The 24,592-nt window shown below is 42.9% G+C and overlaps 1 protein-coding gene across 1 annotated transcript in view; it reads right to left on the bottom strand.

Annotated features, from left to right (window-relative positions):
• Window positions 1-11,202: 11,202 nt before the first annotated feature.
• Window positions 11,203-24,592, bottom strand: part of LOC134573081 (oocyte zinc finger protein XlCOF6.1-like) — a 96,673-nt gene continuing 83,283 nt past the window's right edge. Inside the window, exon 5 of the mRNA XM_063432524.1 lies at window positions 11,203-12,304. Within this exon, the coding sequence (XP_063288594.1) occupies window positions 11,241-12,304 (1,064 nt within the window). The 3' untranslated portion in view covers window positions 11,203-11,240. The remainder of the gene's footprint in view (window positions 12,305-24,592) is intronic.

The following is a 24,592-nucleotide window of genomic DNA, read 5'->3' on the forward strand; positions in this document are numbered from 1 at the left end:
AAAAAATCTTGGTCAAGGTATTCAGCAATCTAATTTTAGCACTCTTTTTTTTTCTCATATTTTTATCACAGTATATCTTAAACCCATTAAGCATGACAGAATTATTTCATCATGAATGTCCTTACCATAAATCCATAACTTTTTCTGTGCCGGCAATTATCTATATGCAGCACTCAATATTTACAAAATAATCAGATAAATTGTAATTTAAACTGTCTAACTCACTGGTTCCCAAACTCTTTAGGTTCAAGGCGCCCTTAATATTTCAGTATGTCAGAATTTCTAGGTTGTATATCTGTACAGCGCTGCCGCATTTATTGGCACAATAGTGCAATGTACAGTGTTGATGTTTAAAGGGGTGCGTGTTTAAATTTATTGTGTTTTTAATACAGAGGTGTGTTTGTATGTGATGTTTGCGTTTGATTGCAGGTGTGTGTCTGAATGTAATGTTCACTTTTAAATGTGGATGTACATTTGTGTGAAGTATATGTATTTGAGCGAAGAGGTGTGTTTGTATGTTTTTAGTTTGAATGCAGAGGTGCGTTTTGTAATATTTGTGTTAGATTGCAGAAGTGTGCTTGTATGTTATGCTGGTGTTTGCTTGGATGTATGCATATACATACATATTTACACAGATATTCATGCACATTAACACACAGATGCATATAAATACACACCTCCACCTCCACATACACACACACACACACACAGATACACACCGACATGTACACACATGCACCCTGACACACACAAACATTGATACATGCCCACACCATGACAGATACACACTAACATAAAAACACACACCTTGACATAGATGCACATACACAGATGTGTGCACACCTTGACGTATACACACACACACACACAAGTGATTTTTTTTTATATATATATATATATATATATATATCTCCAGCCACCCTCCTGTTAACTTACCTTATGTGCCAGGAGGGTGGCTTGGAGTCCTGCTGCTGTTGGAATGAGAGGTCTGGAGCTCTTCATGCTCCTCTTCCCTCACGCTGCGGCTGCCTCCTCTCCCTCCCAGCCAGCCAACATTACAGGGGCCCGGTCGCGGTCTTAAAAGACAACGGCACTCGACCGGATACCTGTTGAGAAGTAATGTTTATGTAATATGATTATAGCACCAGGGAAATATTCCGCAGCACCCCTGTATGCATGTCAGTTTGGGAACCGCTGGTCTAACTTCTACAATGTCTAAAAATGTGACATAAGCCAATCAAATCAATCTATGAAAATTCTAACTGTAAAAAATGAAAAAGGCACTGCTGCTTCACAAGATTGTGGCAATGGCATACATTAGACATTGTGTTACTCAAAACGGTTTACTGAGCATAAGTTGAGGAGTTTGATCACTGTAATAGGAATAGAGTTCCTCCTTCTCCATACCAATAGGGACCTCTGGGATCTACTGCAGCACAACATGGTACCTTATGGCTACTTGCCTAGCAGCCTGAGCTTTTTCAGTGATATTGCCCAACCATCAGCCAGATACGGAATAAAGTGATGAATAGTTCTTTCCACCTTGCACCCAATCACTAAACAAGACTGTAAATGCAAAAAAGGTGAAATGTAGTGAGTGATTATATCCTTTACCCAACACCAGTAGTCGAGACTACATTTAGGGGTTAAACATAACATACTTTATTGCATCTATGCAGGGGTATTTATACATTGGCATAAAATAGTGCAATTAATACACAATTCCCCATTAACTCCTCTTCCCATGGCTCCTTGATTTCTTGCTGAAAACAATCCTCAGCCCCTCCAAATCAAAGTATTCAGCTCCCTTTTGTCCATATAATTCAACTAACATGAAACAAATAACCCTTGTAAAATTACCACCCAAGCAGAAGGAACCCCTATTCTGCAACCCTAGGTGCATGACAGTGGGGTGATATAAGTTGTCATACTGCTACAATGCCCCAAAATGAGTCCTAGAACAATCAATTCCATCTATCATAAAACTAACTGTAAAATTTGAAATTGTCCGGTCTTTTATATGGCGCTGTAACTTTGCAGGATTGTGGCAAAGGTATACATTGTAGGTGTTGTACTCACAACATGTAGCTGAATGCAATATAGGGTTCTGCACTGGTGCAGGATACATCAGGTGTACAAAATACACATTAAAAAAACTTGTTATATGTGTGCATGTAAAATAATTTACAATATTTAGCTAGGATTGGCAGTTAAATAGCTACATGGAAATACCAATAGAACAATACTGTGTAGTGTCTACTTAGAAGACAAAGATACCAAATTCTAAAATAGTTCCATACTGAAATTATATTTTACTATTTGCAGCTTGTGACACGTATCTGCCAAAATAAAGTGAAATCCTAGATATATGATGTACCCTGTAAATCACACTAAACTTTTTTTAAACACATTTCTTAAGCAGCACTAATTCTGTAGATATTATTGCCAAACGTTCTTACACGGTTGTGTTCAAATATCAGTATAATAACTACAAAGTAGACCTGGAGATTCATTTCAGACCCAATTTGGACTGATGAAGTGTTCGGTTGAATTCCAGAACATAATTCACGACCACACAAAAAGCTCAGTGCCAAACATGTTCAGGTAGGCTTGCAATTCGTATGGTAAAAAAAAAAAAGGATCCATAAAAATAAAAACCCTGGTTTCCCAGCATGCACTCTCATTTAGTGAGTGCTGGGACAGTGATAGAGCACCTCACTTTTCCAGTGGGTGCAGACTGCATGCTCCTCCACTTGACAATCAGAGACCTATCTTTACAAAGTTTACACCAATTCTTTGAATTGACAAATGAAAATACATGGGCATATTCTATAATAATGACTCATGACATCCACATAGTAACTGACTACTTAAAGTTGGTCAGTAGATGGCGGTATTGTCAAAGAATTGCTCTTCAATAACTACCATCTCTTAAGAAGAACTCAAATTGATTGAGATTTTTGTCACGTCAAATTGTTTTTATGGCTATTTAAATCATTGATAGTGTCAATGATCAAAAGCTTTTCTACAGTGTTTTTTTTTTTTTTTATCTTTATTTTTTTATAATTCTTTATTTTTGACGTGCATGAGATTACAAACAGCTTGCGGAGCCACAACAGCAGTAGCAAGCACTGCAGAAAAAAACATAGTAAAACATTGGTATGGCATTCGAGACAGTTGCATATTTTTTATAGAAATAATAAAATAAGATATTGTCTGTTGTAACGAAAAGATCATATGAGCATGCTGCAAGACCGTTGTACAGGTAATGGGTTCGATAATTAAGCTGAGGCTTTCAAGGGGTATAGGCTAAGCTTGGGAGCACTGTGCAGCATACAAACTTAAAATAGGACAACATGGTAAGCAGGGATAATTCAGACAGATACATATTTAGCTCTTTCACAATATCAAGGACATTTCAGAAAATGCACACGAATTACTTAGAACTAAAAACAACATTGCTAAAATGAAGGCATATGCAGGCAAGGCCAGTATGTCTAGATACAAGAAAAACCTCATAATAGTAAAGAGTTGCTGAACAAGATGGACATTAGGTTACTCTATGCTCAATTAAAACAAGCTACCGTAAGCTAAACCAGCCTGCCAGGACTGAATTTTGAGAACAGATTGTTGACTAGACATGGTTAAAGAAGCCACTTGGGAACTATGCCTGCATAACATTAGAGAAAAGGCAATTAAGACTTAGCATTACGTGGGATGTTTATTTCCCCCCTAGACTGCGGCCTAGCGCCATAAAGCATGTCAGTCAGCCCACCCCCATTACTGGGAAAGCGGTGTCCTACAAAGCAAACTGAGGCCTACAGTTCTCCAGCATACATCCCGGCAGATCCTTACGTTTTTTCCTGCAGTGATGTCTTGGGATTGTTGGGCTCATTTGGAGAGTCACTGTCCGAAGCTGTGTTCCACAAGTGCTGAAGCGGTGGCTTATCCGTGGAAGCCTGCGAGAGCGCCGTTTCCAAAATGGCCTGGACCGCCGGGAGGTTGGTACACCGTCTGTGAGACACTGAGGCCATCAATGTGGTGGAGTACCTGTTGCCTGACAGTGAGACATCACCTCCTGCTGGGTACATCTCTGTTGTGGGCACTGGTGTATGTCAGTAGGTTGTATTTCTTGGGTGGTGCTCTTAAATCTGTTAGCCAGTTGGTCCAGAATGCCTCAAAGATCCTGTCGAGCCTAGGTAGAGTGTGGGGTTGGTGGTCTGGTGGACTTGAGTCAGCCACCATCTTAGGTGGGACACCACGTCTAAAGATGCTTTCAACCGTGCTGCAGTTGGTCCCAAGGCAGATAGGTGTTGAGAGAACCCTCACCGGCGGGGGGGGAAGTATGATGGGGCACAACCGCCGCGCTTCTTCCAGGTAGGTCAGAGACTGAGAGATCGGCCGTGTCTCTATGCCTCTATGCCTTCACTGTGGTTCTTGCATCCGAGAGGGCTAGACTGCTCTAGTAGATTCTAAGAGCCCCTCTGTGCTGTCAGGCTTAAAAATCTGGGTTGCCTGACCCTCAAAAATAGCTAATTTGCACAATGTAGCAGAGAGCTCAAGCCGCATGCGACCGCTCAATGCGGCAGTCAGGCCCCGCCCCGCCCCCTTTTCTACAGTGTTTAACAGACACCAAATGTGCCCCGTCCATTACTCTGTGACTTGCTGGTCCTTAGTTTATAACAGACAGGAATTGTTACATTCAGGAAAAGTTTAGATAATAGAACGGTGATACTAAATTAAGTTCAAATTGTATTGCCAGTCACCAAGGGTTGCAAATTAGATTGTAACTATAGTATCTAAATTCTTTTATTAAACTCTAAAATTCTTTAGTTCTGGATGGTGAAGGAAAATGGTTAAGTTGGATAGTATTGAAACATTTTATTCTGGTTTTCAAATGTTTTTTCTTAAGAAATTAACTGGGTATTGCTGGGTACTGTTTTACTAATTGCATTATCTGTGTGCTATTGCCTGTGCATTACATGCTATGTATGCTGCCCCCTATTGGTAGATAATTTCTTATGTTGAGTGATAAGTTCATCACTTTGAGGACATACTAACTTAGAAATTATCTTAATTGTGATTATTATAATCATAATACTGCCATATTCTACCTCTGATTGTTACTGAATTTGTTCATTATTACTCATGCTTAATATTTTTTGTCACAATAAATTATATATTTTTCTAACAAAAAGTTGTAATTTAATTGTGTGAAAAATAGAAAATCACTAATAAACTAATTCAAGTGTCTCAGAGCTCAAATAGTGAGGGGTTCTTAACTTTAACTAATAAAGGCATACAGTGCCATGATATAATTGATATAAAAAAGGGGGACAAAACATTTTTAGATACATAAATGAGAAAAGGAAAGTAAAACAAGGATTAGTTAGATTAAAAACAAAAGAAGGAAGGTATGTAGAAAAGGATAAAGGTCTAGCAGACTGCCTCAATGAATATTTTTGTTCAGTATTTACAGATGAAAATGAAGGAGAGGGGCCTCAGTTAGGAAAAAAGGACAAATGAGTAATTTGTTGCATGCTCGTTTACAGAGAAAGAGGTTCTATTTCAACTATGTATAATATCATTATACAACCTAGCATCAGTTTTGATACAATTACAGATAGCTCAATAGCAACTGTTATATTCACATAGATGCTATTGTAGCAAAATAACAGGAATCCTTCAGCCTTCAGCTAGACATTCCTTAAAGGACCACTCTAGTGCCAGGAAAACATACTCGTTTTCCTGGCACTAGAGTGCCCTGAGGGTGCCCCCACCCTCAGGGACCCCCTCCCGCCGGGCTCTGGAAAGGGGAAAGTGTTTAAAACGTACCTTTTTCCAGCGGTGGGAGGAGAGCTCTCCTCCTCCGATCCTCCTCTTCTCCTCCCCGTCGGCTGAATGCGCACGCGCGGCACGAGCTGCGCTCGCATTCAGCCGGTCACATAGGAAAGCATTCATAATGCTTTCCTATGGACGCTTGCGTGCTCTCACTGTGAAAATCACAGTGAGGATCACGCAAGCGCCTCTAGCGGCTGTCAATGAGACAGCCACTAGAGGAAATAGGGGAAGGCTTAACCCATTCACAAACATAGCAGTTTCTCTGAAACTGCTATGTGCATGAAAAAATGGGTTAACCCTAGAAGGACCTGGCACCCAGACCACTTCATTAAGCTGAAGTGGTCTGGGTGCCTAGAGTGGTCCTTTAACACATAACTCAACATAACAGCAGCTTCAGGTCATTAACTTTCACTGTCAGTTTGAATCACACTGAGTTAACTCATTCACTGCTGGCTACACTTCTAACAGGAAAAACACCTTCAATATTGCAATTAACAAATACAATATTTCTCACACAAGAAAACAGTTTAACTATTTTCTTCCCATCCAGTATGCCAAAAGAATAATCCAACCATAAATTTACATTGCAGATTAACTTTCCTGATTAAAGATTAACTATCCCTAAATTCAGATAAGTCAATTTCTCTGCATAATAGCTTGATATGCTAAACTTGGCAAATTAAGAGTAAATACATTGAACAACATTATAAACTCAACACTTTTGTTTGTGACAGGTGGTGTCAGGGAGCAGCGCCTGTAGTAATGTTTCCAAACTTGGAACAATATGGAAGAGGAAGGGAAAGACACAAATATAGTGTAGTATGTTAGACCACTGGGGTTTTTCAAATAAAGGAAAAGAAATGCACTTACAATTTTCTGGAGCTTATACTCAGCTCCAGATATGTGCGCCTGGATGGTACAATCCCCGTCTGCGGATATGTTGGTCGTCCTTTTATGTCTTCAACAAGGTCTTTAGAGGTGGTGAGGCTGTTCTTTTCCTAGTAGTGGTGGTTTGGCATTGAGGTACTCTCAATGTGCAGGAAGAAAAAGAAAAACACAAAATAGTGCTCTCTTAATGATACAAGATATAACAAAAGGTAAAAGGAGGAGATATACTCACAAGCGAGGAGCAAGTAGAATATTGCTCAATATTAATAGGCTTAGGTGGTATAATCCCCACCAAGGATATCGCTTCCTGGGTCTTCAAATAAAAAATGTAAAATGTAGTGCAGTTTTTATTGTTGTCATTTAATGTTTCTGATCAATATTTCAATATTAATATTTTGGGTGATAGAATTTGGTTGCTAAACTTTTCAATTGTATACAACACATGGCTTACTCTACCCTCCCCCTCTTCCTCTTTCCTATTCTCCTCCTGGCTGTAAATACCTTCATATAACTGTTCCATCTCCGATCTTCAGACCTCACCTCACACTCATACTCACAGGAACAGCAATAGTGAAGCTCTGCATTTTTTTTCTCACCCTGCCCTTCCAGGTTCCCCCTAAATATATAGCATGCTCCTCCAGCTGTTTGAGATTCTCACCCAATTACCTCTTCATTCCCTTTACATTTTACCAATAACTGCTTCTCTCTGTTAACTCTTTTACCCATCACCTGCAAAATACATTGTACACTGGTGCATTATCTGTTAGGTAAATTCGGTGACTTATAACTTGGAATTCTACCTGAATCTTTGTATTCCTAACACCTTTCATATTTTCCTTTCATGTCTGACCTGTAATATATTTTCATCTTCTTCTCTTTCTGTTCCTGCTTCAGTATTATCTGATGGCAATGGGAATATGAAATGTATTGTAAGTTCATTTTGGCAAAAATAATTTATAAATAACATGAAAAAGGTTTTTCTCCTGTGTGAGTTCTCTGATGTCTAACAAGAAGTGATTAACTAACAATGCATTTCCTACATTCAGAACAGGAAAAAGGTTCTCTTGAGTGTGTGTTCTTCCATGTGTAACAAGATTTGCATGCTGACTAGACCAATTCCCACATTCCAAACATAAGAACAGTTTATCTACTGTGTGTGTTCTCCCATGTGTAGCAAGATCTGATCTACAACTAAAATATTTCCCGCATTCAGAACATGAGAAATGTTGTTTCATGTTTCTCTTTCATGTCTGACCTGTAATATATTTTCCTCTTTTTCTCTTTGTTCCTGCTTCTGTATTATTTGATGACAGTGAGGAATATGAAATAAAACAAATGATTGATTCTCACATTTCCACAGGTTGGCTACAATCTCTAGTCCACTGGAAGAAGAGACTTTGGACTGAAGTAGATTACATACACGTTCCCACCTAGTTAAACAGTTCCATAATCCTTTTCCTTCTAAATTCAGAAGGAACCACCTGGTGAGTGGTTCACTGGGGTTGGGTAATGTCAGGAAACATATCTTGAATGATGCATCTGTTTCACAATCGCAAGGTTCTGATAAACCTATGAACCAAAGTGAAGCAGACGTGTCAGTTTCCCAAGGTCCCATCTCTGAATCCAGCATGAGTGCGTGTAGCCTTGTCTCAGGGACATTGCGGAATACAAATTTACAAATATGTGTTTTATTGCAGTATACAAATAAAATAAGTGTTTTATTGCAGTAGAAAAAAAGGGATTCTGAACTTGAATAACATTTAAACACTTACCGTATATACTCGAGTATAAGCCGACCCGAATATAAGCCGAGGCCCCTAATTTTATCCCAAAAAACTGGGAAAACTTATTGACTCGAGTATAAGACTAGGGTGGGAAATGCAGCAGCTACTGGTAAATTTCTAAATAAAATTAGATCCTAAAAAAAATATATTAATTGAATATTTATTTACAGTGTGTGTATAATGAATGCAGTGTGTGCGTATGTGTGTGTGTATGAGTGCAGTGTGTGTATGAGTGCAGTGTGTGTGTGTATGAGTGCAGTGTGTGTGTGTATGAGTGCAGTGTGTGTGTGTATGAGTGCAGTGTGTGTGTGCATGAATGCAGTGTGTGTGTGCATGAATGCAGTGTGTGAATGCAGTGTGTGCAGGGCCGGTGCAAGGATATTTGCCGCCGTAGGCAAAAAAAAATTTGCCGCCCCCTCCCCCCCCATATGTCCTGACTTCCCCTCCTCCTCCCTCAGTGGTCCTTACCTCCCCACCCCCGTGTTCCTTCACTCCCCCCCCCAGTGGTCCTGACTCACCCCTCCCCTAGTGGTCCTTACCTTCCCCTCCCCTAGTGGTCCTTACTTCCCCCTCCCCTCCCATAGTGGTCCTTATCCCACCCCCTCCCTCTCATAGTGGTCCTTATCCCCCTTCTCCCTCCCATAGTGTTCCTTATCCCCCCCCATCCCTCCCATAGTGGTCCATATACCCCCCCCCTCCCTCCCATAATGGTCCTTATACCCCCCCTCCCTCCCATAGTGGTCCTTATCCCACCCCCTCCCATAGTGGTCCTTATACCCCCCTCCCTCCCATCGTGGTCCTTATACCCCCCCTCCCTCCCATCGTGGTCCTTATCCCACCCCCTCCCATAGTGGTCCTTATACCCCCCCTCCCTCCCATAGTGGTCCTTATACCCCCCCTCCCTCCCATAGTGGTCCTTATACCCCCCTCCCTCCAATAGTGGTCCTTATCCCCCCTCCCTCCCTCCCATAGTGGTCCTTATCCCCCCCTCCCTCCCATAGTGGTCCTTATACCCCCCTCCCTCCCATAGTGGTCCTTATACCCCCCCTCCCTCCCATAGTGGTCCTTATACCCCCCTCCCTCCCATAGTGGTCCTTATCCCCCCCCTCCCTCCCATAGTGGTCCTTATCCCCCCCCTCCCTCCCATAGTGGTCCTTATCCCCCCCCTCCCTCCCATTGTGGTCCTTATCCCCCCCTCCCTCCCATAGTGGTCCTTACCCCCCCCCTCTCCCTCCCATAGTGGTCCTTATACCCCCCTCCCTCCCATAGTGGTCCTTAACCCACCCCCTCCCTCCCATAGTGGTCCTTATACCCCCCCCCCCCTCCCATAGTGGTCCTTATACCCCTTTTTTTATTATTATTAATTTTTTTTTTTTCTTTTTTTTTTTTTTTTTATTTATTTATTCGTCCCCCCTCCCTGCTTGATACATGGCAGGGAGGGGGGCTCTCCTTCCCTGGTGGTCCAGTGGCAGTTCAGTGGGGGGGAGAGGGGGGCTGGCAGAGCTGTAACTTACCTGTTCTGCAGCTCCTGTCAGCTCTCTCCTCCTCCGCGCGGTCTGTGCAGCTCCCTCTGTCAGCTCCCAGTGTAAGTCTCGCGAGAGCCGCGGCTCTCGCGAGACTTACACTGGGAGCTGACCGAGGTGCTGAACGGACGGCGCAGAGGAGGAGAGAGCTGACAGGAGCTGCAGGAAAGGTAAGTACAGCTCTGCCAGCCCCCCTCTCCCCCCAGTCTGTATTATGGCAATGCAAATTGCCATAATACAGACTCTGACTCGAGTATAAGCCGAGTTGGGGTTTTTCAGCCCAAAAAATGGGCTGAAAAACTCGGCTTATACTCGAGTATATACGGTACTTGGATTTTATTCACATCAAATAAATATATAATGTCAAAAGAAAGCCCAAATTTGTCTTTAAAGTGACATGCATAACTTTAAGGCAACTGTCTCATTCAAAAGCTTTAGCAGTGTGATCTTGCAGAGCAGGCTCTGGTGTCAGGTCTCTTGCTCCTGCACAATGATGCCTTGTTTCTGTCAGTAGTCAAGTCTTGAGTGAATTAGTGGGTGCATAAGAGGAAGAGGGGGGAGGCTGAAGAAACTCCCCTGAGAGGAGTGCCCAACTATGCAATCTGTTTACATGCTTTCTGCAACAAAGGAGTATTGTTTATTGTAAGTTTAGAAACCTTTACTACATACTTTACAAAGTTTTGCTTTGTAGATTTGTTTAAAACTTTTTGTTTGCTGGTAAAAAAAAAAAAGTAAAAAGTAAAAAACATATAGCTCAAATACTAGATTTTGGTATAGACCTTGGACAACTGCAGGCATCCTTAAGGGTTTAAAGGAATTCATAAATATATCATTAACTATGAGACTGCAAATTATTTAGCTTTTTATATATAAAATACATTTTAAGTAATAAAATAAAGGGAAAAAAGAGTGATAAAATGTGGTTGCTGACACTCTTCATTTACATAGGTTGTTTTTTTTTTTTTTTTTACAACATGCACATGAAAACAAAGTCAATATTTACAAACGATATACTTTACAATATAAGAATCACATTTTAACTATATCCTAATCATAAACAAATAGCACCTATTGAAAAGATGACAGTAGTATTTATTGTGTTAACATGACAAAAGCTATAGAATGAAAAGACAAAAAAATACAAATTGAATTACAGTTTATCATCTCTCATATTCACAATACAAGATGTTAATATAATGCTTCATTAAACCTTAGAGCTGACTATATTATTTCCCACTTTCATAACATCACCAAATGTCTCTCCTTTGTGAGTTTTCTGATGACTAACAAGATGTGATTGCTGGGTAAAACATTTCCCACATTTAGAACACAAGAAAGGTTTTTCCCCTGTGTGAGCCCTCCCATGTGTAATAAGCTCTGATTTACTGACAAAACATTTCCCACATTCAGAACATGAGAAAGGTTTTTCTCCTGTGTGTGTTCTCTGATGTGTAACAAGAACTGCATGCTGACTAAAACTTTTTCCACATTCAGAGCACAAGAAAGGTCTCTCTTGTGTATGTGTTCTCTGATGTGTAACAAGATTTGCATGCTGACTAAAACGTTTCCCACATTCAGAACATGAAAACGGTTTCTCTCCTGTGTGCGTTCTCCCATGTGTTACAAGAAGTTCATGTCGGCTGAAACATTTCCCACATTCAGAACATACAAAAGGTTTTTCTCCTGTGTGAGTTCTCTGATGTCTTACAAGAAGTGATTTACTAACAAAACATTTCCTACATTCAGAACATGAGAAAGCTCTCTCTTGAGTGTGTGTTCTTCCATGTGTAACAAGATTTGCATGCTGACTAAAACATTTCCCACATTCCAAGCATAAGAACGGTTTCTCTCCAGTGTGTGTTCTCCCATGTGTAACAAGATCTGATCTACGACTAAAATATTTCCCACATTCAGAACATGAGAAATGTTTTTGTCTTGTGTGAGTTCTCTGATGTCTAACAAGAAGTGAATTCTGGCTATAACATTTCCCGCATTCAGAACATGCAAACGGTTTCTCTCCAGTCTGAGTCCTGATGTGAACAACAAATTTTGAATAACAGTTAAAACATTTCCACCACTCAGAACATGGGAAATATTTTGTTTCCTTTTTTACTCTCTCATTTGTAGACATACAGGAGTCTGAGGGATTTCTTGATTTTTGAGAATTGGAGTCTTTGGTCCTTTTATTAAAATATTTATTCATAGTCTTGCTTATTGTATTTCTGTTCTTGTCATGTACTTTCGGATGACTTCTGCTTATGGAACAACCTGAAAGAAACGGAATAGGAGTTTAAGAAAATGTGTCACTATAAATGTATATATTGTTTGCCAAGCATAGAAAAACTGACAATATTTTCATGAAACATCAGAAACTATAATGCATCATGCACTTTGTTTTCAAAACTGAATTTACATTAATTTGTTTTGCAATGCCATCAGGGTTCTGTTTTTATTTATCAGTTTTTGTTACACCTACTGTATGTAATAAAAACTGTTAGCATTCATTCACACAGTAAGAGTTAATACAGTGGTACAAAGTAAACAAGTCTTTTTGTGTAAACTAATGGAACATATCCTTGCTTGCACTGTAAGGAGAAATATGCACACACCCGAGAACAGGGTGTCAGATCAAGCTGCATGGGTTCTTTACGTGCCAATCCGATTTTAATGCTATATCTGCTTGCGATCTTGGCATGTGAGCAAAACTATCCATGCTTTGAAAGATTGTGATTCTTAACACAAACTATCAATTTGTAGCACCACTCAGGGAGATGTGCCACAATTGATGCACCGAGTACTTAGATATATGCCCCTCTTTAGAGGAGGGAATTGTGAAACTGTTTTATTATAGAAAAAGGCTATGCATAAACTTAATACAGTATCCCCTCATGGTCTAAAAAATTCATTTTTTTCCTTTTTTTTTTTACTTTGCACCGACTATCAGGTGAGTCACATTTATTAATACCAATTTCTTATATTACTTTCATTTGGTCTCTGCTGTTATGTCTGGGAAACCTTTGTGTGTACCTTTAATGTGCATTTGAAGAAATTAGTATAAATACTACTTTAATACACAGGATAACCATATTACTCTAGTGTATTACTTTTATGTATCATATTGTGGAGCAGCCCAGCTGAGCAAAAAAAATGTAAAAAAAATTCATACTTTTTTTCTTTATAGTTTTTTTATTGCATAGGTTTTAGCAGTGGTTACAGAAAAAAATAAAAATAAAAAGATTAAAATAGCGTTACAATCATTTTCCAAATTATTGAGTTACTAAGTATAGTAGATTTACAATTCCAGTTATTATTAAGGGAAACAATGAAACTTTAATATTATTCTGTAGTAAGCCCACTGCATTCTCGGTATGAAGAAGAAAGAAAAAGAGGAAAAAAAGTAATATTTCATTCAACTGCATTCATACTGTGTCCCCGTGTTAAGAGGAAAGATGAGAGGGGTTCAAAGCGCAAGACTCATCGAGGGATTAGAATTAGCTTTGTTTTACCTTTAATTTTCCAATTTCAGCGCCTTGCAAAAGTATTCACCCCCTTGACTTTTTACCCATTTTGTTACATTACAGCCTTAAGTTCAATGTTTTATTAATCAGAATTTTATGTGATGGACCAGAACACAATAGTCTAAGTTGGTAAAGTGAAATGAGAAAAAACTAAAACTATTTTTTAGAAATAGAAAACAGAAAATTGGCATGTGCGTATGTATTCACCCACTTTGTTATGAAGCCCATAAAAAGCTCTGGTGCAACCAATTACCTTCATAAGTCACATAATTAGTGAAATGATGTCCACCTGTGTGCAATCTAAGTGTCACATGATCTGTCATTACATATGCACACCTTTTTTTGAAAGGCCCCATGGGCTGCAACACCTAAGCAAGAGGCACCACTAACCAAACAATGACATGAAGACCAAGGAACTCTCCAAACAAGCCTACAAACCTTGTTGAGAAGTACAAGGCAGGGTTAGGTTATAAAAAAATATTCAAATCTTTGATGATCCCCAGGAACACCATCAGATCTATCATAACCAAATGGAAAGAACATGGTACAACAGCAAACCTGCCAAGAGACAGCCGCTCACCAAAACTCACAGACCGGGCAAGGAGGGCATTAATCACAGAGACCTAAGGTAACCCTGGAGGAGCTGCAGAGTTCCACAGCAGAGACTGGAGTATCTGTACACAGGACGACAATGGGCCGTACGCTCCATAGAGTTGGGCTTTATGGCATAGTGGCCAGAAGAAAGCCATTACTTTCAGCAAAAAACAAAATGGCACGTTTTGAGTTTGCGAAAAGGCATGTGGGAGACTTCCAAAATGTATGGAGGAAGGTGCTCTGGTCTGATGAGTCTAACATTTAACTTTTTGGCCATCAAAGAAAATGCTATGTCTGGTGCAAACCCAACACATCACATCACCAAAATAACACCATCCCCACAGTGAAACATGGTGGTGGCAGCATCAGCAGCCAGGACTGGGAAACCAGTCAGAGGATGGTGCTAAATACAGGGATATTCTTGAGCAAAAACTGTATCACTCTGTGTGTGATTTGAGGCTAGGATGGAGGTTCACCTTCCAGCAGGACAATGACCCCAAACACACTGCTAAAGCAACACTTGAGTGGTTTACAGTGGTGTATCCTGGTTTTGTGCTGCCGTAGGCAGGACAAAACACAGGCGCCTCCCCTTCCCCCAAGCTTCCCCCCGCCCCGCCTTCTAAATACACACACACACACATTCACTGACAGATACGCATACATTAGCTAAAAGAAACACTCACTAACAGACACACACACAGTCAGACACACACACACACACACACACTAACAGACACACTCACTCACTAACAGACACACACACACACTAACAGACACACAGTCAGACACACACACACACACACTAACAGACACACTAACAGACACACTCACACTCACATTAACACTTTTTTTTTTTTATTTACCCCCCGAGCCTCCTTACCTTTGGGAATGCTGGGGAGGGGGGGGTTCTCTATCTCCCTGGGATTTAGTGGGGCTGCCAGTCGGGCTGCTGGGCTGGTTGCTGGGCGGGCGGCTGGCAAGGGAGCATTGACGTCATATTCTGGCTCCGCCTCCCAGCCTCACTCTGCGGGCGCGAGGGAGCTGAGCAGACAGCTCAGAGGAAATGCTCCCTCGCCAGCCGCCCGCCCAGCAACCAGCCCAGCATGTCAGTTAGCCGCAAGGCTAACAAGGCATTTGCCCTGGGCATTTGGGGGCGTCTTTTTTTGCCGCCCCCTGGAAAATGCCGCCCAAGGCAAATGCCTTGTTTGCCTCGCGGCTTAAATGCCCCTGGTGGTTTAAGGGGAAACATGTAGATGTGTAGAAATGGCCTAGTCAAAGCCCAGACCTCAATCCAATAGAAAATCTGTGGTCAGACTAAAAGATTGCTGTTCACAAGCGCAAACCATCCAACTTGAAGGAGCTGGAGCAGTTTTGCAAGGAGGAATGGGCAAAAATCCCAGTGGTAAGATGTGGCAAGCTCATAGAGACTTATCCAAAGTGACTTGGAGCTGTGATTGCCATAAAAGGTGGCTCTACAAAGTATTGACTTTAGGGGGGTGAATAGTTACGCACATTGACTTTTTCTGTTATTTTGTGCTATTTGTTGTTTGCTTCACAATAAAAAACAAAACATATTCAAAGTTGTGGGCATGTTCTCTAAATTAAATGATGCAAATCCTCAAACAATCCATGTTAATTCCAGGTTGTGAGGCAACAAAACACGAAAAATGCCAAGGGGGTGAATACTTTTGCAAGGCACTGTACGTGCAACACATTATTACTGCTAACATTAGATCAGCTATTAAACATTTTTGGATATTTTTTCCTGGGAGTTGGATGTTAAATAAACATGTCTGTAGAGATAATTCTATTCTGAATACAAATAAACAACTTAACCCCTTAAGGACAGAGGCAATTTGATGGGGTTTTGGAAAGTTACAGGGTTAAATATTGGGCTTTTTCTGTTTACAGTTTTTACACATTAAAATTTGCCAGATTTGAGGGGCGTGGCCAACTGCCGACCGGAGCAGCCGCATGTAACGATCGCTCCGTGATCCGCCGTGCCTAAAGCAACGATAAGCCGTCTGGTGAGCTCGAAAAAACTATTCCCAGGGAGCGGACACTGCTGTGGACACACATGGCACCCCCAAGACAGACCAAACTGACCGATCCGGTGCGGCAATCTGGAAAAAGCCGCATGCGGCAAATCCAAGATGGCGGCGGGTCCGCGCCACATTCACCGTGCTCGGAAGGAATACCTGATCCAGAAGACTGCACTATCGCTCCAGAAGACGCCCCAGTAACAAATAAAAGCCTGCACACTATGATACAGGACCTGAAAGGATCCCTGAGAGCGGATCTCCGCCAAATAGCGGATGACTTACGCAGCGACATCCAGGAACTGGGGGGAAGGACAAACCAGCTAGAGGCTAAAACTGACGAACTTTGCTTGGCACACAATGACCTTGTAGACAAATTACAGAAAATGGAGGAAGAACAAACCGCCATGCGCCTTAAACTTGCAGACATGGAGGATAGGGCAAGGAGGAACAATCTACGCTTCAGGGGAGTAGCTGACAACATCCCACAAGAGGCCCTGGCGCACTACATAAAGACCATGTGCGCGGCTCTAGTTCCCCACTTGAAAGAAGAAGCCTGGCTGCTTGATAGGGTTCACCGCCTCCCACGACCCGCAAGATTTACAGCTGACACCCCTAAAGATATAGTGGCCCGATTTCATTATTATGGCTCCAAAGAAGAATTACTTAAAACAACGAGAAAACTCGCTACCCTGCCAGAACCCTACCAGGGGATCAGTGTGTATGCTGACCTTTCGGCAACTACCATGGCGCGCAGACGGGAATTCATCGATGTTACTAAAACTCTGAGGAACCACAATATACCTTACCGTTGGGGATACCCGACGAAGCTTCTTATATGGCATGGAGGGAAATCGGTGGTAGCCCTGGAACCTGAGGTGGGACTAGCCAAGCTAAAAGAATGGGGCCTACACCACGCCATGGGACAGTCACCTAAACAGAAGCCCCCACTACCGAGAAGAATGAGACCTGAATGGACTCTCGCAGGCTCCCCGGCGAAACTGAATTGAATTGAATACTCTATCTTCCATGGACTGATGACTATCCTTGGCTACGCACGTCTTCAAGGATCACTTGAGTATCGCATTGCTCTTATTGTCACCAGAATATTATATGCTAATTTTCCGTTTCTTATACTCTGTAGCAATTAGGTCTTTAATGGCTCAATAACTGTTAGAGATGTGATATTGGATAGGAACCCCAGGGCAAATGTTCATTCAATAGATCCCCTGTGATCCTCACAAGTCATGTTATCAGGGCCCAACACGCTACTCTAAGGAGGTAACTACAAACCACTAGACACATTCGTCTTACCCGCATATGGCCTCGATGCCGACGGGAAGGCCGCAAATTTGGGCAACTCACTTTAATGCCGCTATGAAACTACTTCAGGTGGAGGTCTTTAATACATGACACAGATATACACCCGTACTGAACCGATTAGCATTCGAGGGGCCTATATAGCAATATATATTGCATCAATGTCCTGAGTCACATAATAAAGAGAATATACCCCGAGGTATACCCCCTTATAAACTTAGGCCCTCACGACAAAAGGCCATCCAAGATCACCGACTAGGCCCCACGAACAGCGAGGTCTCCAGACCCAGATGTATCGCACTACAAAATGTCATCGCCCAGGGACATCTCTGCCATGTCCACATATCTCTATTTTGCGTTTCACTATAGGAATAGGATGCAATGCATGCATGTTTGAAATGTATATTCCTTTATCTAATATATGGTTATTTGCCGCTACTTTAAATGCCCAGACGACTCAAACGATAAGAGAGGGCACATAACGGCGGAATACCCGCCACCCTACCCAGACCAGATAATGTGTAGTGTGTTTAGACACACACGCCCTGGTCTCTTTCTTTGCGCTAACGGCAAAGGAGTTATGTATAAAGTTTACTGTATACCGTATATACTCGAGTATAAGCCGACCCGAATATAAGCCGAGGCCCCTAATTTTATCCCAAAAAACTGGGAAAACGTATTGACTCGAGTATAAGACTAGGGTGGGAAATGCAGCAGCTACTGGTAAATTTCTAAATAAAATTAGATCCTAAAAAAAATATATTAATTGAATATTTATTTACAGTGCGTATGTGTGTGTGTATGAGTGCAGCGTGTGTGTATGAGTGCAGCATGTGTGTATGAGTGCAGCGTGTGTGTATGAGTGCAGTGTGTGTGTGCATGAATGCAGTGTGTGCATGAATGCAGTGTGTGAATGCAGTGTGTGCAGGGCCGGTGCAAGGATATTTGCCGCCGTAGGCAAAAAAAATTTTGCCGCCCCCTCTTCCCCCCTATATGTCCTGACTTCCCCTCCTCCTCCCTCAGTGGTCCTTACCTCCCCACCCCCGTGTTCCTTCACTCCCCCCCCCAGTGGTCCTGACTCACCCCTCCCCTAGTGGTCCTTACCCTCCCCTCCCCTAGTGGTCCTTACTTCCCCCTCCCCTCCCATAGTGGTCCTTATCCCACCCCCTCCCTCTCAGTGGTCCTTATCCCCCTTCTCCCTCCCATAGTGTTCCTTATCCCCCCCCATCCCTCCCCTAGTGGTCCTTACTTCCCCCTCCCCTCCCATAGTGGTCCTTATCCCACCCCCTCCCTCTCATAGTGGTCCTTATCCCCCTTCTCCCTCCCATAGTGTTCCTTATCCCCCCCCTCCCTCCCATAATGGTCCTTATACCCCCCCTCCCTCCCATAGTGGTCCTTATCCCACCCCCTCCCATAGTGGTCCTTATACCCCCCCCCCTCCCTCCCATAGTGGTCCTTATACCCCCTCCCTCCAATAGTGGTCCTTATCCCCCCCTCCCTCCCATAGTGGTCCTTATCCCCCCTCCCTCCCATAGTGGTCCTTATCCCCCCTCCCTCCCATAGTGGTCCTTATACCCCCCCTCCCTCCCATAGTGGTCCTTATACCCCCCTCCCTCCCATAGTGGTCCTTATACCCCCCTCCCTCCCATAGTGGTCCTTATACCCCCCCTCCCTCCCATAGTGGTCCTTATACCCCCCTCCCTCCCATAGTGGTCCTTATACCCCCCTCCCTCCCATAGTGGTCCTTATACCCCCCTCCCTCCCATAGCGGTCCTTACCCCCCCCCCTCCCTCCCATAGCGGTCCTTATACCCCCCCCCCCTCCCATAGTGGTCCTTAACCCACCCCCTCCCTCCCATAGTGGTCCTTATACCCCCTCCCTCCCATAGTGGTCCTTATACCCCTTTTTTTATTATTATTTTTTTTTATTATTTTATTTCTTATTTTTTTTTCGTCCCCCCTCCCTGCTTGATATATGGCAGGGAGGGGGGCTCTCCTTCCCTGGTGGTCCAGTGGCAGTTCAGTGGGGGGGAGAGGGGGGCTGGCAGAGCTGTAACTTACCTGTCCTGCAGCTCCTGTCAGCTCTCTCCTCCTCTGCGCCGTCCGTTCTGCTCTTCTGTCAGCTCCCAGTGTAAATCTCGCGAGAGCCGCGGCTCTCGCGAGACTTACACTGGGAGCTGACCGAGGTGCTGAACGGACGGCGCGGAGGAGGAGAGAGCTGACAGGAGCTGCAGGAAAGGTAAGTACAGCTCTGCCAGCCCCCCTCTCCCCCCAGTCTGTATTATGGCAATGTAAATTGCCATAATACAGACTCTGACTCGAGGATAAGCCGAGTTGGGGTTTTTCAGCCCAAAAAATGGGCTGAAAAACTCGGCTTATACTCGAGTATATACGGTATATTGTTCATATTGTTTGTTATGTTTAATATGTTTACCCTTTTCTCGTATGCTAAACCGTACTATGATCCGAAAGGTTGACGATAGCTTCCCGAATATGTACTTGGTACCACATAACACTCACAGCGGGCAGGTGCCAGGCATTCACCTACAAATCCATAGGATAGGTATTCACCATATAGGGACACAACCCTCCCAGCTGGGATCTGTTACCAAATTATTCCAAATATGTATGCATAAGACGATTAATTCTTCCCGTACAAATGGCATCATTTAAAGTCCTTTCTCTTAATGTAAAAGGCCTAAATAGTCCCCATAAAAGGCGTCTCGCAATTCAAGAAATGTCAAAATCTAATGCAGCGATTGCCTGTTTACAGGAAACCCACTTCTGTTCACGTAAACCACCGAAACTATATTCGAGACAGTACCCCCAAACATTCCATGCATACTCCCCGAGCAAATCTAAAGGAGTATCCATATCATTCCACACAGACTGGGTTTTCCAGGTAATTAAACAACATGCCGACCCCTTGGGCAGATTATTAATTCTGGTGGGATCATTGAATGGCTTCCTGGTTACGGTGGTGTCCCTATACGCACCGAACGAAAACCAAATTGCCTTCACTCGCAAAGCTTTGAAAAAAATAGCGTCATTAAAACAAGGTCATGTCATTATTTGTGGCGACTTTAACTGTGCACCGAACCCCGAATTAGATATGAAGAGAGCACAAAATAAACCCCCCACAGCGATATCTCGCACTAATGGCAGCCTTCTCTCCAATTTGGTTTTTGAACACAATTTATACGACACATGGCGCTCCACCTATCCCACAGAAAAAGACTATACTTATTTTTCCCCCGTTCACATGACATATTCACGCATAGACCTTTGCCTCGTAGATACCAGAACCCTACCGAATATACTAGATGTCTCCATAGGAATGCGGACATGGTCGGACCATGCCCCAGTTGTGATAACATTTGCGGCTCTATATCCAGCAAGGGGACGAGGGAAGTGGAGACTTAATGAAGGGCTGTTAGATAGGGATCAAGTGCTGAAAGTTATCACTAGGGAGGCAACCGACTACTTCAAGGAAAATACCTCAGACGAGATACCGATCAGCACACTATGGGTCGCCCACAAGGCGGTGATTAGAGGGGTGCTCATTAGGGAGGGAGCAAAACACAAAAAACACCAGACGGAATTACACCTTTCAATTATGAAAGAATACACAGAGTTAGAAGCACAAAATAAATTAAAACCATCCAAACCCCTCTCCAAACGAATAGGGGTTCTACAGAAAGAGCTGGACTCTATATCTTTAAACACGACAGAACGATGGATGAGGTCCCTGAAGCTGAAATATTATACACAGGGTAATAAAGCGGGTAGACTCGTGGCAAACAAAATTAAAACCAACCACCTCCAATCTAAAATCCCATATATCAACTCACCCTCTAAAGGTAAATTATATAACCCAGAAGATATTGTCAATGAACTAGCGCAATATTATCATAACCTTTACAACCTAAAAAATGACCATAACTCACCACACCCATCCCTAAATGATATACAAGATTTTTTAGAGACCACCACTCTACCCCACCTAGATCCCGGAAAGAGCAGCGCATTAGATTCCCCCTTCACAGAAGACGAAATAAGACGAGCAATATACTCTCTACCAAAACATAAAGCCCCTGGTCCGGACGGACTATCCAATTATTATTATCATAAACTGGAACCGACCCTTACACCAGTCCTGACTGTGCTCTATAACGACATAAAAAACACGGGCTATATGCCTAAAGAGATGCTGGAAGCTCATGTTGTAACTCTCCCCAAGCCAGGCAAACCGCCCACGGTAAGCGAAAATCTCAGACCGATATCGCTACTAAACGCAGACACAAAATTGTATGCCAAACTTTGGGCGACAAGGATCAAACCTCTCCTGGTAGAGTTAGTATCGGAAGAACAAGCTGGTTTTGTGCCAGGCAGACAGGCAGGAGATAACACGAGACACTTCCTAAACCTGATTCATTGGGCAAGGACTAGCAAGCAGGGGGGTGCCGTTCTGGCGCTCGACGCTGAAAAAGCGTTCGACCGTCTGAACTGGGACTATATGACACTAACACTCACGAAAATGGGGTTCTCTCCCTCCACCCTGGGGGGTATTATGGCCCTCTATCGGGCCCCATCAGCAAGAGTCTTCAACTCTGGTTTCTTATCCAAGCCGTTTGACATCAGCAACGGCACCCGCCAGGGCTGCCCGCTCTCACCCCTCCTGTTCATCCTGAGCCTAGAACCGGTCATAAACCGCATTAAAACCCACCCGGGAATCAAGGGCCTAGACACACCAGCTGGAGTTCAGAAAATTGCACTATTTGCGGACGATGTCCTACTCTATCTGACACAACCACACACCTCCATCCCGAACTTGATGGACCTTCTGTCTCAATATGGGGAGGTCTCCTATTACAAGAACAACCTTAAGAAAACTCAGGCACTACCCATAGGCCTACCCCCACAGATGGTACAAACCCTAAAAGCTTCACACCCTTTTGACTGGAGACCAACATCCCTTAAATACCTAGGCATAAAATTGGCAAAATCTGACTCACTATTAGTGCAGGAAAATTACATATCTATGATCCACAAACTGCAGGCACAACTAGACTCCTGGCAGAAACTGGAGGTGTCATGGTTAGGTAGAATACACACCACGAAAATGATGGCACTGCCGCATGTACTATACCTCTTTCGAACGCTACCGATAAAATTACCAGATAAAATCCTGAAGAGATTCCAGTCGATCTTTAATGCATACATCTGGAAAAAAAAAACCCCAAGGATATCAAGACGCCTCACATGGCAATCCCCTCTAAAGGGAGGTCTGGGAATTCCAGACGTGAAATCTTACTATAAGGCAGCACTTCTAGCGCAAGGACTGGAGGTCCTGTCTAATCCCAAACCCCCGGTATGGCTGCGCCTAGAAAATGCATGTTTACATCCACACAACCTTGCACAGATACTTCAGACGCACACAACATGGGACACAAAACAAAGCAAACCTCTGACGATTACACGCTTTTTAATAAATAGCTGGTCAAGATGGGCCACCACCCTCACCGGTGCAGAAAATCTTGCATTTTATGCCCCTACGAGCGCTCTTGCAGCACTATCACATAATATACCTATGACATCCTGGATTCAAAATGGGATCTCACGTATCCACCAATTGTTCACTCCACAAGGCCTTAAGACCTTCCCAGAACTACAAACAGAGTTTAACTTACCGGCTAAAGACCTTTTCACTTACATAAGAGTTAAACATATAATACATACACACAAAATACAGCCCACAGAAGATTCCCAGCTTACTATCTTCGGACGACACTGTATAGGCAAGGGCACAAAAATCAAACCACTTTCCCTATGCTACACCGCCATTAACGGAGCAGACCCACTGACCAAACACAAGTACATGGATCAATGGGAAACAGAACTTAATATCTCTATCCCTATCCCGTTATGGCTCCAAGCTATCCAAACAACCAAAGCTTCCTCACACAGTCTCTCTCACTGGGAGGCGTACTGCAAGCTCATGATGAGATGGTACTTGGTCCCATGCCGATTAGCACATATGTATCAAGGTGTCTCAAATAAATGCTGGAGATGTGGCCTTCATGTAGGCACCCTCAGACATATATTCTGGGACTGCCCTACATTGGGGCCGTATTGGCAACAGATAAGAAAGGTCCTTAACAAGCTCATGACGGTACCAATACCCTTTGCTCCAGACTGCTACTTACTTCATCTCTCCCCAACTGTCTTCTCACAACCACAAAAAGTAGTTGCCATTCATATTTTGATGGCAGCTAAGACTAGTATAGCGAGTCATTGGAAAGGCACCAACGCACCTTCCTTCACGGAAGTATGGAACAGGGTAGACACCACATATGAATACGAACTTCTGGCGCATAGGCTTAATGGGCGAGAGGAGTTACACGCAACAAAATGGGCCAGCTGGACTGCTAATAGAACAATCCTAAAACCAATATGCCAGACTTAGGACCAATTAGTTAGGAAACGCATAATCATTTGGACCATATGGAATAACTGAGCCTAGTACTCTTCCTAAAAACAACACATCCCCGCAGCTGTATAAGCCAAAACATTGACATAAGCTATCCCACTGGCTTGCCGAATGTAGGCCACTACTTAATTCCTCCAAGGACATATGTGGCTCTCCTACGCATAGTACAAATAGCATTGTTTCTTTTCTTTCCCTGGTTATTCTCCCCCCCCCCCAGTACCCTCCCATCCCAGCCGTCCTACAAACTACTTGAGCTGGGTTATGGTCGATGTAGCTCCCCCTCCAATAACTAATTAAGAGTAAATAATAAATAATACAAAATGCATGATACAAGAACTATGTAAAGGTTTCATTAACTCGTAACAGAAACAAATACGAAGTGAACAATGATAACGTACATTGTAATCGGTAACAACTCATGAATCCGTTAGACCAAATTATCACTCTATTTAATTGTTAATCCGTTTAATGTATAAACTGTCAGGTGAAGACCGACTGCAACCCTGTACGCCTGTATATACCTGTTCACAATCTATCAAATGTCATATATACCTTATATAACGTGTATGTACTGGATATTCCCCTCCCCTACTCTT

This window comes from Pelobates fuscus, chromosome 1, assembly GCF_036172605.1.
Source record: "Pelobates fuscus isolate aPelFus1 chromosome 1, aPelFus1.pri, whole genome shotgun sequence".
Lineage (NCBI taxonomy): Eukaryota > Metazoa > Chordata > Amphibia > Anura > Pelobatidae > Pelobates > Pelobates fuscus.